Source organism: Myxocyprinus asiaticus, chromosome 11 (genome assembly GCF_019703515.2).
Source record: "Myxocyprinus asiaticus isolate MX2 ecotype Aquarium Trade chromosome 11, UBuf_Myxa_2, whole genome shotgun sequence".
Taxonomy (NCBI): Eukaryota; Metazoa; Chordata; class Actinopteri; order Cypriniformes; family Catostomidae; genus Myxocyprinus; species Myxocyprinus asiaticus.
Window position 1 is genome coordinate 50,409,340 of NC_059354.1, and position 16,681 is coordinate 50,426,020.

The 16,681-nt window shown below is 36.3% G+C and overlaps 4 protein-coding genes across 5 annotated transcripts in view; 3 read left to right on the forward strand and 1 right to left on the reverse strand.

Moving 5' to 3' along the window:
• egfl6 (EGF-like-domain, multiple 6) overlaps positions 1-3,216 on the forward strand; it is a 33,271-nt gene extending 30,055 nt beyond the window's left edge. Inside the window, exons 10-13 of the mRNA XM_051710653.1 lie at positions 15-89; positions 199-294; positions 1,497-1,759; positions 2,364-3,216. Coding sequence (XP_051566613.1) covers positions 15-89; positions 199-294; positions 1,497-1,759; positions 2,364-2,465 — 536 coding nt within the window. The 3' untranslated portion in view covers positions 2,466-3,216. The remainder of the gene's footprint in view (positions 1-14; positions 90-198; positions 295-1,496; positions 1,760-2,363) is intronic.
• Positions 3,217-5,620: 2,404 nt separating this feature from the next.
• rab9a (RAB9A, member RAS oncogene family) lies at positions 5,621-10,380 on the forward strand. The gene is made up of 3 exons (XM_051710706.1): positions 5,621-5,767; positions 7,871-7,912; positions 9,415-10,380. The coding sequence occupies exon 3, from the start codon at positions 9,452-9,454 to the stop codon at positions 10,055-10,057; it is 606 nt and encodes a 201-aa protein (XP_051566666.1). The 5' UTR covers positions 5,621-5,767; positions 7,871-7,912; positions 9,415-9,451; the 3' UTR covers positions 10,058-10,380.
• A 1,570-nt stretch (positions 10,381-11,950) lies between these two features.
• On the reverse strand, positions 11,951-14,362 carry trappc2 (trafficking protein particle complex subunit 2). Its single transcript, XM_051710707.1, has 4 exons — positions 14,051-14,362; positions 13,826-13,974; positions 12,624-12,705; positions 11,951-12,541 (listed from the first exon to the last, which is right to left on the reverse strand). Exons 1-4 carry the CDS (start codon positions 14,141-14,143, stop codon positions 12,443-12,445), a joined length of 423 nt encoding a protein of 140 aa, XP_051566667.1. The 5' UTR covers positions 14,144-14,362; the 3' UTR covers positions 11,951-12,442.
• An 89-nt stretch (positions 14,363-14,451) lies between these two features.
• The window catches only part of ofd1 (OFD1 centriole and centriolar satellite protein), a 33,403-nt gene continuing 31,173 nt past the window's right edge, over positions 14,452-16,681 (forward strand). For both annotated transcript variants that reach the window (XM_051710602.1, XM_051710603.1), the window contains exon 1: positions 14,452-14,600. In XM_051710602.1, coding sequence (XP_051566562.1) covers positions 14,499-14,600 — 102 coding nt within the window. In that variant the 5' untranslated portion in view covers positions 14,452-14,498. The remainder of the gene's footprint in view (positions 14,601-16,681) is intronic.

Sequence of the window (16,681 nt, forward strand, 5' to 3'; positions counted from 1 at the left end):
TTTTCCTTTTCTAGTTCCAGATGACTTTGTGCCTGTTTATGGTCCAGACACAGAACCCAAAGAGATTCAAGCAGCACCACTGAGGGAAAGTAAGAGAACTCTTTTAGATTTGCTTTTGTCTTTTCAACATGAAATTAATTGTAATAAGTATGTGCTTAGTGAGTACGTTTTTAATAATTATGTGTTTTGCTCGATCAGGGTTCCTGACCGACTGTAATTTTGATCACGGTGCGTGTGAATGGGTTCAGGATAATGAAAATGATATGGACTGGACCATCAAGTATCATGAAAATGGTACATGTTTAACTCTAATGGGGCCGTGCTTTGATTAAATATCTGCATATAATACACTTTAAAATAAAGGTTTAAATGGTACTATAATAACTTTAAATGTCAATGTCATTTATATAATAAATATTACTAAAACTAAAACTAAAATGTCCCGCTAACTTTTGTCTTAGCCTCAGATATGTTTTAAAGCAGTGTTAATTTTTACACAGTTTAGTCATAGTTTTAGTCTTTTGACGAAAATATCCTTTAAAGGGGGCCTGGGTATCTCAGCGAGTATTGACGCTGACTATCACCCCTGGAGTCGTGAGTTTGAATCCAGGGTGTGCTGAGTGACTCCAGCCAGGTCTCCTAAGCAACCAAATTAGCCCGGTTGCTAGGGAGGGTAGAGTCACATGGAGTAACCTCCTTGTGGTCATGATTAGTGATTCGCGCTCTCAGTGGGGCGTGTGGTAAGTTGTGCGTTGATCACGGAGAGTAGCATTAGAACCACTAATCACAAACCATGAGGAGGTTACCCAATGTGACTCTACCCTCCCTAGCAACTGGGCCAATTTGGTTGCCTAGGAGACCTGGCTGGAGTCACTCAGCACACCCTGGATTCAAACTCATGACTCCAGGGGTGACAGTCAGCATCAATACTCGCTGAGCTACCCAGGCCCCCTTTAATGCCTATTATTGATTCATCAAGTGTTTTAAGTTAGTTTAGAAGAAATAATTGCTATATTTGGAAGTTTACGAGGTTCATGGCATCTTGTCTTAATAAAAGAATTTGCAAAACACAAGTTGTGGCTCGTAACTTAAATTTAGCAGATTCCTCGAGCACATCTGTATATATTCCTCTTTGTTTTCAGGGTTATAAATATTATTATCTGGCACTTACTGCATCTGGATGAACACGTTAGTGCTGTTCTTGCATGCGCTGCTGCCAACAAGACAGCACGTGGGTCATATAGGTATATTTGAGACTGGTATCATTGTGCATATATATATATATATATGACTTAATATTCAAATATATTTATATTTTAGTATTAACCTAATACTGAATCACTGGTATTTTTTCATCGCAACAAGATGATAAAAACATTCTGAGCTTAAGCCCCTGTAGCCCACCCCTTGTGCCGCCCCTGTATTCAGCCTTTTTTCTGATTTTCATGTAAAAGAAGCCAGTAAATGGAAAATGCTTCATCATTTTTTATTTTTAGGAAGAGAATACTACCTGGCTCTGCACGGTCTTATTGGCAACAGGAAGGAGCAGGCGAGGATGAAGCTGCTTCTGGATGATTACATGCGTCAGAGCATCTTCTGTCTTAAATTCGATTACCGTATCCTGGGACAGAACATGGGCGTCTTACGAGTGACGTCGGACAGAAGTGCCTTTGCCATATGGGAGAGAAGACAGAGTCACAACCAGGATTGGCAAACAGAAAATATTACAATCACCTGGACAGAAACAGCTCCAGAAGCGGTAAGGATCTGCCAGTCACAGTTAATAAAACGTGTGAACCAAATTAAGAAGCAAATCATTTCTACAGAAAGTCGCAAAACTGCCTCAGTTTCTTTAAAGGTGAAGTGTGTCAATTCTGTACCACTAGCTGCACCAAAGAGAATTACAAAAATAAAGATACATTTCAAACACTCCCCTCATCAGCCATTGGTCAGATTGCTGGAACTAGTGGCACAGAAGTTACTGATACCTTAATTGAAAGTGCAATTAAAATGCAATTCATACCACCTTTGGAATGATATTCCAGGATTTATTTGCTGCAATAAAAATGAGAGTAATTCAGTTCCTGTCATACCTGCTGGAGGGTTAAATTAATATGAAACAGCATTTAAAACTCATTTTACTTCTGTAATGTGATGTAGTTATAAGTGATATTCAGCGAGAAAAAAACGTAGGGTGGAATTTGATTTTATTCATCAGGAATTGATTGGATGGTGAAAAGTGGTCTCTGTAAGATCTTGAAATTTGTATTGCCATTTTTATAAATATACATCATTTCCAACTATATTTATACATACTGGCATTTAATAAAAATAATTTGTGACTATGTTTCTTATTTTTTCAGCTCATCTTTGAGGCCGAGCGGGGAAAGTCAGTCACCGGAGAGATCGGACTGGATCATGTAGTTCTCTTCTCAGGACCCTGTTCAGATGATAAAGTCTTTTAAGGACACTGCAAAGGACATCGTTTTGTGTTTGTGTATGTGTGCCCTTTCAAATCATATTGACAGCAATAAAAAAAGACAGATTTTGCTGTTGCTCTCATGAAAAGCATGTAATAACTGTATATGCATATGAAAAATATGATGATACATTCACGTAAGTGTTATTAATGTTATGTTCTTTTTTATTTTGGTATCCCCTTTTCTCCCCAATTCGGAATGCCCAATTCCCACTACTTAGTAGGTCCTTGTGGTGGTGCGGTTACTCACCTCAATCCGGGTGGTGGAGGACAAGTCTCAGTTGCCTCCGCTTCTGAGACCGTCAATCCGCGCATCTTATCACGTGACTCGTTGTGCATGACACCGCGGAGACTCACAGCATGTGGAGGCTCATGCTACTCTCAGCGATCCACGCACAACTTACCACACGCCCCATTGAGAGCGAGAGCCACTAATCGCGACCACGAGGAGGTTACCCCATGTGACTCTACCCTCCCTAGCAACCAGGCCAGTTTGGTTGCTTAGGAGACCTGGCTGGAGTCACTCAGCACGCTCTGGATTCGAACTCACGACTCCAGGAGTGATAGTCAGCATCAATACTCACTGAGATACCCAGACCCCCATTATTGTTATGTTCTTAAGTTTTCTGAAAGGTTTGTAGGTAGTTACCATTCACTATTTGTATAATTATATAAACATTGTAACGCTATAACAGCTGTAAAGTTTGCTTTAATGTTGCCTTACATTAAAATGTATTTAAGAGTTTCAACATTTTTAATTCATTTTTCATAGTTAAATTCCAAAACAATATTGGGGAGACATGTAAAATGTGCTGCCCGATTTTCACACAATAACACCACAAAGTTGAGTTTTCTATACGTTCACACAGTCAGTGGTGGCTGATGTCAATTAATCTGGTTGGGAAAATGACAGAGAGAGAACACAAGGAAAAACAAGACAACAGAAAACATGCAAACACTGTATAATCAATATACAATCAACTGCTACATCCACAGATGTAACAAGGAAATAAATAAAGAAAGAAATACGTCCTGGGACGTAACAGGGATTGACAACCGTATTTACTTACATGTGCGAGTCTTGAAATGTCCCGTTCATACAACAGCGTGCAGTAGCAGTTCGAATACTGTCTGTGCTACACACTCATATGGCGAAATCGTCAGGATTAGTACGACTTTTCTAAATTTGGCTAATTTGAATGATATCGTGCGACATTCACTACAGCCAATGACGTCGCATATTAGATCGCTTCCATCTAATACGCAACAATTACTTGCTTCTGTCACACACAACAGCATTCTATCATGTTTACACACTCTACTGACTGGATAAGTTTAGGTACGGGGTTTGGGTTAGGTCACAATATTAATAAGCATGTGCTTAACGCCACATGTGCGGAACTCACGCTTATTTCTGCATTAGAAACGTACGAAAATCATACAAATAGCCAACTCGTAAAATGTGTACGAATTTTCATGAGACTGGGTTGGTCTGTATGAACGCACAACTGAAGTCACAACCGAATTCTAACAGCTGTAACCATAGTGACAGTGACTAAAGACATGAAAAAGTCCAATCCAGGCACGAGTTCATCCATCAGATCATAATTAATTATGCTTTTTAACCGCGTGCAGAGCACAGCTTTTGTGTCGCACGGCTCGTGCCCGTGAGCAGCCGGTGGAAAACAGCGGCTGAATCTTCGGATGACACGCAGCTCATTTCTCCGTCTCCGTGAGTTAACGAAACCCCACATGAAACACACGAGACACATGCGTGTGCAGCGTGTCTCTCACTGTACATGATGTAACTAACAACTAGTTGTCCAGTACAGTTCTGTTCACACAGCACAGGTTTGCCGAGAATGCTGTACATTTATGGAGATCTGTGAGTGTCAGTTCGGTTATAGAATGCAGTTGTCACATCCATAAATAACCGTCCTGTGTTTGAACGTAACCATGTTAAGCACTCAAAACAGGTCTGACAACCATATTCTGCTGCTGGGTGAACGTGGCCTACTAGTAGTACATTTACAGTTATGCACGTGGAATTTAGAAAAAATATATTTATAAATATGTGTGTATATATATATATATATATATATATACAGGGCCGTAGCTAGTGGGGTGAAAGGTGGTAATGATTCTATGGGCCCAAAGGTCCAGGGGGGCCCACAACAAATACGAAACTGTATTCTTTTAATAGGTATGGGCCCCAGAGCAATATATTGTCAGGGGGCCCAGAATTCCTTGTTACGGCCCTATATATATATATATATATATATATATATATATATATATATATATATATATATATACTGTATATACACTGATCAGCCACAACATTAAAACCACCTGCTTAATATTGTGTAGGTCCCCCTTGTGCCACCAAAACTGCGCCAACCCGCATCTCAGAATAGCATTCAGACATGATATTTTTCTCACCACAACTGTACTTTATCCATATATACAGTATGTATATATACACGACATCACTCGTATAATGTATAATATATATATGTATATATGGTTAGGGTTATATATATATATATATATCCTATACAGACACACACACACACACACACATATATATATATATATATAGCCACATTTAAAATTACTGTGACGTCACAGTATACAAGTGACGTCGTATATATATATATATATATATATATATATATATATATATATATATATATATATATATACGACGTCACTTGTATACTGTGACGTCACAGTAATTTTAAATGTGGCTAATTTGTTCTGCAGCCTTAAAATAGAATATAACGAAAATTTTGAAAGGTAATTAATAGAGCAAGTAGGTCAACTTTAGGATAACAGTGTTTATGAAAGTTATTAAAGTTAGTGAGTGTTGTTTTTAATTGTTTAAATGTGTAATTTGTAAGTTGCTTTGTATAAAAGCGTTTGCTAAATGACTAAATGTAAAATTGACTGAGAGTCTAAATGGGATCTCTGGGCCAGTAAAGGTTCTAAATCTAGAACACTAAATATTTTCATGAATGAACTGCTGTACTTTTATCCCAAATGTGACTGTGTTTACATCAGGCGAGAATAAATATAAAGCGGTTACAGCAGGTTTATATAGTAACAATCACGTGATCGACGATGAGACAGCACGTCACATGACGCTCAACAGCCAATAGGATTGGAGTAGTGTGGCACCACCAGGAAAGCAGAGGAAGACTCTCAAACTCTTCATGTTTTTGGTTCATATTTATTTTGCTTCTTTTTATTGAATCAAGATTTTCGATCGTTGAAGTCCGATGTGAGGTGAGACTGAATCCACTTTGAGCTTTGAGTGAAAGCTGCTGTTTATGTTAAAGTTAGCTGCAGTTACACACAAGACACTTCACAGATGTTTATTTACATCACATTTACTTCGAGTCAGTTTAGTGAAATACACTTCATAACTCGACAATCATTCATGAAATAGACATTCATGTGATCTCTGTACATCGTCATTCGGCTTGCTGAGCGGGTGACGTCATTGTACCTCTGTCGTTTGTTTACAGTCATTAAAAAGAACCGAATAAATAAACGATTCGCTAAAACGATTCGGACATCACTGTGACACCGATCCCGCCACGGAATTAAAAAAAAGTAAATAAAGTAGGTAATTCTGTCTTAATATCTCACAATTACTTTTATCTTAAAATTACAACAAATAACTCGACATAAAGTTGCAATTTGGTGATATATATATATATATAATATATATATATATATATATTTATTATTTAAGTCTCAAGTGTAATAATAATAATAAATATAATAATAATAATAATAATAATAAACGGTCAGAATTGAGAGATATAAATTCAGTTCCCTTTTTATTTTTTATTCTGTGGAGGGATCAACACACAAGAGTAAAAGTTGCACTTTACAAGAGTGATATCTAACCAATGAACTAACTAGTAAAATGTTTGTTCACTAATTTATATGACTTTAAAGACTTTATTATATTTATTATAGACTTTGTTAATTTTTACGACCTTTCCAGCGGTTCTGATTTGCTAGATAAAAAAAATAATAATTCAAATTCAGATTGATAGTGAATTACATCGATTTGTGAACTAGTTCAACAGATTCATTTAAAAGAACCAACTCAGACAAACGATTCGCTTACAGATTTCTCTGGCTTGACAGTAAGTTTTACTCTACACAAGCAAAATCTAACTGATGAAATTATTCAGAATAGAGCAATATAAAATATATACATGACTTTCACGATTTAATCATTTGTCATTACTGGATAAAGATGATTCCGAAAATATTAATTTTAGACAGATTTTTTGATCCAGTCTAACTGATCCATTGAAAAGAACCAACTCACGAGAATGATTCAGGTGACTTTCAGGATCTTATTAATATTCATAACCTTATCAGGAAGTTTTAATATTCCCAGATATTTCCATGTTTTCTATGACTGTGGGAAGCCTGCATATAACACACACACACAAACACATACACAAACACACTACACACACACACACACACACTACTCATTAACACAAACACATAAACACTACGCACACACACACACACACACACACACACACACACTACGCACTCACAAACACATACACACTACACACACACTATGCACACACAGACTCACAAACACATACACTACACACAATCACAAACACATACACACTACACACACACTCACTCACAAACACATACACACTACACACACACTATGCACTCACAAACACATACACACCACACACACACTATGCACTCACAAAACACATACACACCACACACACACTATGCACTCACAAACACATACACACTACACACACTATGCACACACACTCACAAACACATACACACTACACACACACACTCACAAACACATACACACTACGCACACACACACTCACTCACAAACACATACACACTCACAAACACATACACACTGCACACACACTCACAAACACATACACACACACACACTATGCACACTCACACACATACACGCTACACAAACACACTCACAAACACATACACACTACACACACACTATGCACACACACACTAACAAACACATACACACTACACACACACTATGCACACTCACAAACACATACACACACACACTACGCACACAAACACACACTACATACACACACACACATTTCCTGCCTGCTAGATGAATTATGGCTTTTTCCACATTATTGAAATTATTGTACAACAGAATCGGGCATACAGCTTCACAACAGCCCAGCAGGTTTATACAAAAGAGTGTTTTCTACCCTCTTCTCCAGGCTTGCACAGTTTTAATTAAGTGTGCATGTGTCTTGTTAAACTTTGGCTTGTTTGCATGTTGCCTGAATTGTAACGGACTCTATTGCATGTGATGTACAGGACAGAGAGGAGCACATGACCGTGAGCAGCTGAGAGTAAACTGTGAGTGCAACCCTGTTCTTTCTCAATGGACTTCACTCAAACCTGCATTTTCTGTATCACCCTGTTATTATTTTCTGCAAATTGCATATCGTAATAGAGAGTTACAAGATGTAAACAGGATGTGTGTTAACATGATTTTAGTGTGGTTAAATTGCTAACCATTTCTGTGTAAAGTTATATCCAATTTTACTTTGCTGCCATGACGACGTATCGCTGTAAACCAAAAACCCTAAAATAACCGAAAAACAATGATTTAAACAACTTTACAGCTCAGTTAATAGACATGTTTTTACAGAAAAATGTAAGTGATTTTAAACAATTATAAGCTTCACATTTCTTCCTTGAAACCCTCCAAAAATTGACCACATTGACTTCCATTGTAAGTGTCACCTCAATTTTTACTTTGTTTATTTTTTCACTCTGAATATTCCTTTAATTGGCTGATCTTTTGCTATTTTGTTAGCTTGAAAATTTACCATCAGCCTCGTTAATTGATCACGATTCATGACTGTTTTTTTTTTTTTTAATTGCTGTATTTTGGGGTGAATTTTGAATAAATATAGTAAATACTTTTTTTTTTTTTTTTTTTTTTGTGCATCTCATTTGCTTTAATTAAATAGTATTATATCAAATATCTGCATTATATCAGCCATTGGCCACCCTGCTTTCCAGAATCTCAGTTGCCTCCGCGTCTGAGACCGTCAATCCGCGTATCTTATCACTTGGCTTGTTGAGCACGTTACCGTGGAGACGTAGCGCGTGTGGAGGCTTCACGCTATTCTCCGCGGCATCCACGCACAATTCACCCCGCACCCCACCGAGAGCTAACCACATTATAGCGACCACGAGGAGGTTACCCCATGTGACTCTATCATCCCTAGCAACCGGGCCAATTTGGTTGCTTAGGAGACCTGGCTGGAGTCACTCAGCACGCCCTGGATTCAAACTCATGACTCCAGGTGTGGTAGTCAGCGTCAATACTCGCTGAGCTACCCAGGCCCCCCTAAAGATAGATTATTTAAATTGTAAAGTACTTATACATTATAATAGTACTCCCTTGCCTTTCATATTTGCTGGTTTTATTAAGAAAATCATTGTACAACAGCATTTATTTATTTATTGTAATACAGTAAAAACATGACCCTTTGAAAACAATGGAAATAGTAAAAGTTAAATATCCTGACGTGTTACGGTAATGACAGTTGGAGAATAAAATGTGCTTAAGTATCCTAAAAATAATGTTACAATGATGATAATAATAATAATAAAAGAATCCATATTAATTTTGGGTTAAATATGACCAGGATTTTTTTTCTTCTTTTTTTTCTATATTTACCTACATATATTTTTACTACATGAAAAACGAGAACCAATTTAAGATCCCTTTTCACCTACTACTTCAATATCACAGAGGTTTGCTGTTAGAAAAGACTTACTAATGTAGCCAACATTATGACGCTTTAGATGTTCTTAAATGTTCCTAAAATGTCCCAACACTTTAGTTTTCAGGTAACCAGGAAGAGGCCAACAACAAAGATCATGTCGTCCAAATCATCCCTATTTAAAGTCATTCTTCTGGGTGACGGTGGGGTTGGCAAGAGCTCCCTCATGAACCGCTACGTCACCAACAAGTTTGACTCCCATCTTTTCCACACCATAGGTGTAGAATTCCTCAACAAAGACCTGGAGGTTGACGGCCGTACAGTCACCTTGCAAATCTGGGATACGGCCGGCCAGGAGAGATTCCGGAGTCTGCGAACACCCTTTTACCGCGGTTCTGACTGCTGCCTGCTGACCTTCAGCGTGGACGACAGTCAGAGCTTCCACAACCTCGCCAACTGGAAAAAAGAGTTCGTCTACTATGCCGACGTCAAGGAACCTGACACGTTTCCTTTTGTGGTTCTGGGCAACAAGGTCGACGTGCCGGAGAGGCAAGTGACGAGTGAAGAAGCTCAGGAATGGTGCAGGGAGAACGGTGACTTCCCGTATTTCGAGACCAGTGCCAAAGATGCGATTAATGTTGCGGTAGCATTCGAGGAAGCTGTGAGGAGAGTTCTAGCCACGGAGGAGCGGCACGAGCATTTGATTCCGACAGACACGGTCAATCTGCATCGGAAGCCACGAAGCGGCAGCCCCTGCTGTTAACGGACTTGAACTATATGTCATAATGATCTATTTACATTAGCTGTTTAATGCTCATTGAATGAACTGGAAGAATCCGCATTATATTTCAAGATGCACTTACTTGGATATGCACTAACTAGTAAACACTGGGTTGGTTCCTTTGGGTGACACTCTTGTATCTGATCTGAACTGCTTGTATTTAAACAATTCGGTGCATTCAGTTGTTATATATATATATATCTTATGGGATTTGAGAGGGTTACTGTGTAAACTGATATAAGTTTGTCTTCAGCATGATAGTCTAATAGTGAAGAGCAAATGCAATAAATACACTGCTAAAATCATTTTCTTAATCAGTATTTTTGTTTTCCAGTAAAACTATCTGAACATCCTTAAAATACATTTACTTGTTGAAGATCTTTTGTCTTGTTTTCAGAGAAATCGAACAAAATGTGGTGACGTTTACGCATATAACGAGAAAAAACGATTTGCCAAAAACTCGATTCAAAGAGGAAACAAGTTTATTTTTCTTCCATCATTGGCAAATATTTTTTTCTTGTCATAAACATAAACTCCACCAAATTTGGTTAGATTTCTCTGAAAACAAGACTTAATATCTTCTGCCATTATATGCTTCTCAAGTCATTTTTTCTTGTTTTAAAAACGCTTTGATATTTTTGCCAGAAAGTAAGACAAAAATTCCCTGTAAGTATTTTTATTTATTTTTTTGCAGTGTACTTAATACTCTGGAATAGATCTTGAATTAAAGTTAATAAAAAAATTTAAAAAAAAGCATACATTTATGCTTGTTTTAAGCATAAATCTCTTTATTAATTTAGTCAGATTTTTGCTTAAAACCAGAAGATGAAAAAGTTCACAATGGTGTAGAAAAATAAACTTAATTCAAGCTATATTCTCTGAAGTCTCATTAAGTTTGTTTTTCTACCCTGTTCATGAGTTTTTACATTTTAAAGCTTATCCTTAAAAAAAAAAAAAACAATTTGCCAATTGAAAAATAACTTCAAGATGTATTCTCTTAAAGGAATATTTGATAAAAGTTAAGCTCATTCTACGACATTTGTGGCATAAAAATACATTGAAAAATAATTTTAATTTAGCCTTTTTCTTAAAAAAAAAAAAAAAAAACACAAATGTGTGTTCCAGTGAGACACTTACAATGGAAGTCAATGGGGTCAATAATCTGTAAACATTAAAATACTCACTGTTTCAAAAGTATAGACACAAGACATAAACAATATGTGTGTTAACATGATTTTACTGTCATAAAATCACTTACTAACCACATCTGTGGAACGATATAGACAATTTTTTAGCTTTGTTGGTATTATGATGTAACACTGTAAACGGACTGTAAAAACGAAGATTTAAACAAATTTAATGTATTGTATGTAAGTGTTTTTATAAAATTATAAGCGTCATATTTCTGCCTTTTAACACTCCAAAAAGTAGCCCCATTGACTTCCATTGTAAGTGTCTCACTGGAACACAGATTTGTGCTTTTTTTTTTTAAAGAAAATTAAATCAACATTATGACACAAATGCTGTCGATTGATCTTGCGTTGAACCCGGACTATTCCTTTAATGTCTTTTTAAATTTTGCTTCTCATGAAAATGTATCTTGTTTTAAGGATGTTTAGACATTTTTACTGGAAAGCAGGACAAAAATGACAAAAAGAAAACAATTTCTGTGTTTTGTATAGTATTTTTCCCTGTATCTATATGATTAACGTAGCTCCTATCATGCAAGAGAGTTTCATACACTGTGTCTGAGTGATTTCTAATATATTAACATTACGAGACTGTGTAGAGTGTGCCAAATATAAATACTTATGAACATATAACTGTGGATAAGGTGAAAATACTTAGCACTTACTTTGAAAAGAAGCACTAAAATATTGATAATGTAGATTGTTTAATTGAAATTAAAGCAGAAAAATTGAACAATGCTTATTTGATTTGACGTTGTCATATATAGTAGCTACATTTTCACTGTCTCAAGTTTTTAACCAGTCTGAAGTTTGAAACTTAAATGCATCTTCCTCATGCAATTCACCATAGGTTATAGACTTTGCATGTGAAATGTGCAGTTAGCGGTACCAAAGAGAATTGCAAAATACTGTCACAACAATGGCTCAAGCAATGCTGTGAGTTTTGGGCAGGGCTTCTTATTATTTTTGCAATTCCATTTGGTGCACAGAAATTACATAACCCCAGTATTCCCAGAACTTCATTATTTGTTGCACAACATTAGGTGGTAAATGCTCTTGAGTTGTATCTAAAATAACAAGACCATTTAGACAACACGCCTGTATGTTTATTATGCATGAGGGCAAAATGAAAGAACACAAATGAATGCATGATACGTATAATCGTAGAGAAAACAAATCAACTAAGGAGATGCTTCTTCCCAAGAAACTGAATTTTCCTGTCGAAGGCTGTGGAGCGGATCGGAGCGTTGGCTTCATAGAAGGGATTCATCGCAAACTGGGTAAAAAAAACACATTTTTTTTTTAACTAATTCATTGCATTTCTATGGAATGTCAGTATGACATAAGATATGCTGTACCTTGATGTACAGATCATACACATCGTTGAAGAAGTTCTTGATTCCATCCTCTTGTCGAACATCATGCAGCATAATAAATCTCATATGTATACAAGCAAATGTTAAGGAATAATCATTGATGCAAAGTGATTGAATCAAAAGTCCAATATTATATAGAAGACCATATGAAAAATCTTTAATTTATAAAACTGGGAATAAAGTTATGACTGAGAAATACATTTTTAAAGATTCTTTACTACTTCTAGGACACTAATTGAATGTAAGCAACTGTTAGTAAAGCAAAGGGGGGATTTACCAAATACATTATTACATTTTTAACTTAACCCTTGTGCGACCTTCGGGATTTGTTTTTTCCATCATTTTGGCTGTGTTAATGCCAACAGCATAAATTTTGCCAAAGGAGTGTATTTTTGGGGGAATTTTGATATTTCAACCTCAGTTCCTATAATACATCTATAATACACTGTGTACACAAAATAGTTACACTCAGGACCTTCAGGACAAAAATGTCCCCATTGAAACCCATTAAAACTGCAATATTTGATCCCAGTGCCATTAAAGCATAAAATCATGAATTATATGATATTATGCTTTCATTCCGGAGCCCTGGCTTCAAAATTTACATTTGTAATATTTTCCACCAGATGGCGCCATTTTTCTCATGTTTAGCCTATGGAGCAAATACATGCTTTTCCCCTATTCTCTGTTTGCTGTATTATAGAGCACTGCAGGACAACTGAATAAATGATGCAGCTAAAATTGTGTGTGTGTTGGTATGGATGTCAGAGTGTGTTTTGTATGTGTGCGTGTGTGTAAAAAACAACAGTGGCATTATGTAAACAAACTGGCATTTAAAGGGTTAAAATCCTGAAAATGAATGAATGTTTGGTAGTTATGACCAGGACTGATGTTGGTTAAAAAAAAATAACGCATTGAAAGTGGAAAATAATATTAATATATAATATAATTATGGCAGTTTTTTGACATGGACATTTTTGTCCTCTGAGGATTTTTAAATTGACGCACAAGGGTTAAATAGGTATGCTGATAATATTATTTGTAATTAATTGAATGATATACAAGATTGTACAAGACTGCATAAAATAAAAGAAAAATAAAAACAGATAGTGGAAAAGCATTTTCACTATTGTACAGTCTTAAATTATGTACATGATTTAAATGACATTAAGTATTTGATCAGGATATGACCAGCAGTGACAAAGGCAGATACAAACCATTCATTGAACTTGTCCACAGTCTTCAGGTACATGTTATTGGACAACCACATATTTTCATCAACTAGATCAAGAGCAGCATGAGCGATGAACTGATTCAGGTGTCGGTGGTCATCCTGTCACAAGACATACAGCACTATTTATTAATTACTGATATCATGTAATGTTAGTTAATATTCACACGTCACAAACCTTTGATTCTGCCTTTCCAGAAGGGAGAAACTCCATCTCGAACACTGGATTATCATGATGACCCACCATAACAAAATAAAAACTGCCTGACATTGTTAATCTTCAGATGAACAAATGATTCAGTTTAGAATAAAAACAGGAATGAACACATTACACTGCAATTACACCTTCAGTGTCACTGGACGCATGAGATTCTCTTTACATATGATACATTCTAATTCTATTAAAACCGTTGATGTTCTGTAGAATAATAAAGAATAAACACTGGACTGAAGATCGCGTATTGTTGAGCACAACATTTCCCGTTTCCGGTGCTCTCACAAACAGCCAATGGGATGAGAGGATACGCACCACGTGATCAAGACAAAGCCGGAAGTTCAACAGTTTGTTGGCCGTTAGAAACATGAACGGCGCTTTAAAGAGGAACATCGTCGATTGATCGAGTTACATGAAGATGTCTGTGAGGAAAGAGGTGAGTCTGTCTCCGGATGAGATGCGACAGAAGCTGTATCAGACCTTCAAGAGTCGCGGAGTTCTGGACACACTGAAGGTGACAGACACTATCTGTCTGTCTGTCTGTCTGTCTGTCTGTGTGTCTGTCTGTCTGCCTGTCTGTCTGTCTGTTGATAAATCAACAAAATGACCAGAAATGACTAAAAATGACAAAATATATGTCTATCTGTCTTCTGTCTGTTTAATATTTATCTGTCTGTCGGTGTGTCTATCTATCTATCTATCTGTCTGTCTGTCTGTCGATCTGTCTGTCACTATTTCTGTTCTACCTATCCATCTGTCTGTCTGTTGATAAATCAACAAAATGACTCAAAATGACAAAATATCTGTCTGTCTGTCTGTCTGTCTGTCTGTGTCTGTGTCTGTGTGTGTGTGTGTGTGTGTGTGTGTGTATATCTATCTATCGGTCTGTCTGTGTGTGTATTTATCTATCTGTCTGTCTGTGTATCTATCTATCTATCTGGGTCGATCTGTCTGGCTGTCTGTCTGTGTGTGTGTGTATATATATATCTATCTATCTATCGGTCTGTCTGTGTGTGTATTTATCTATCTGTGTGATCTATCTGTCTGTCTGTGTATCTATCTATCTGTGTCGATCTGTCTGTCTGTCTGTCTGTCACTATTTCTGTTCTATCTATCTGTCTTATCTGTCTGTCTGACAATAAATCAACAGAAGGACCAGAAATGACTCAAAATGACAAAAGATCTATCTATCTATCTGTGTATCTGTCTGTCTGCCTGTCTGTATAATATCTGTCTGTCGGTGTATCTATCTGTCTGTCTGTCGATCTGTCTGTCACTATTTCTGGTCTATCTATCTGTCTGCCAACATTTCTGTTCGGTCTGTCTGTCTGTCTGTTGATAAATCAACAAAATGACCAGAAATGACAAAATATCTGTCTATCTGTGTATCTATCTGTCTGTCTATCTGTCTGTCACTATTTCTGTTCTACCTATCTATCTATCTATCTATCTATCTATCTATCTATCTGTCTGTCTGCCAACATTTCTGTTCTATCTGTCACTATTTCTGGTCTGTCTGTCTGTCTATCTGTCTGCCAACATTTCTGTTCTATCTGTCTGTCTGTCTGTCACTATATCTGTTTTATCTATCTGTCTGGCTGTTTATTTATTTAAATACTATTTTGTTGATGTATTTATTTATTTATTTATTTATCTATCTGTATTTATTTATCTGTCTGTCTATCTGTCTGTATTTATTTATCTGTCTTGTCTGTCTATCTGCCTGTTTGTCTGTTTATTTATCTGTCTGTCTGTCTGTCTATTTATTTATCTGTCTGTCTGAACATTTATTTATCTGTCTATCTATCTATGTGTCTGTTTGCTTGTCTGTCTGTCTATTTATTTATTTATGTATTTATTTATTTATTTGTCTGTTTGTCTTTTTTCTGTCTTACTGTCTATCTGTCTTTTAGGCATGTAATAATGCACAAATTCCATGATATGATTAAAAAAAGAATGGAGCCCAAAAATGTTTTGCTTAAACTTATTAAAGGTACACTCAGTATTTTTTCTCATTAAAAAAAGTTTAACTTCTAAAGACATGAATTGTAATTTTTCAATATACAGTACTGTGCAAAAGTTTAATGCACTTGTGAAAAATGTTGCATAGTGTCCTCACTATGTCTGTCTTCAAAAATAATGCCATAAATAGTTTTCATTTATCACTTAATGTCATACAAAGTCCAGTAAACATAAAAAAAGCTAAATCAATATTCAGTGTGGCCACCTTTGCCTTTAAAACAGCCCCAATTCTCCTAGATACACCTGGACACAGTTTTTCTTGGTTGTTGGCAGATAGGATGTTTCAAGCTTCTTGGAGAATTCACCACAGTTCTTCTGTCTATTTAATCTGTCTCAAGTGTTTCTGTCTCTTTATGTAATCTCAGACAGACATGATGTTCAGTGGGGTCTCTGTGGGGGGCCATGATATCTGTTGCAGGGCTCCCTGTTCTTCTATTCTAATCTTTTCTATTTGCAAAAGTAATGTTTGTGAGTCTAACATTTATATTTCCTATTGACACACTAAAGCTGAAGATATAAATAACCATCTTAAGATAAATGTTTTTGTGAAACATCTTATGTGCCTAAGACTTT

What these genes read in the sequence shown, in the direction of transcription:
- rab9a (XM_051710706.1), top strand. Translation starts at nt 9,452, where the DNA reads ATGTCGTCCAAATCATCCCTATTTAAAGTCATTCTTCTGGGTGACGGT.
- trappc2 (XM_051710707.1), bottom strand. Translation starts at nt 14,143, where the DNA reads ATGTCAGGCAGTTTTTATTTTGTTATGGTGGGTCATCATGATAATCCA. An exon ending in CTGGAAAGGCAGAATCAAAG is followed by an intron (nt 13,975 to 14,050) that starts GTTTGTGACGTG and finishes GTCTTGTGACAG; the next exon opens with GATGACCACCGACACCTGAA. An exon ending in TTTGTCACTGCTGGTCATAT is followed by an intron (nt 12,706 to 13,825) that starts CCTGATCAAATA and finishes TTGTATACATAT; the next exon opens with GAGATTTATTATGCTGCATG.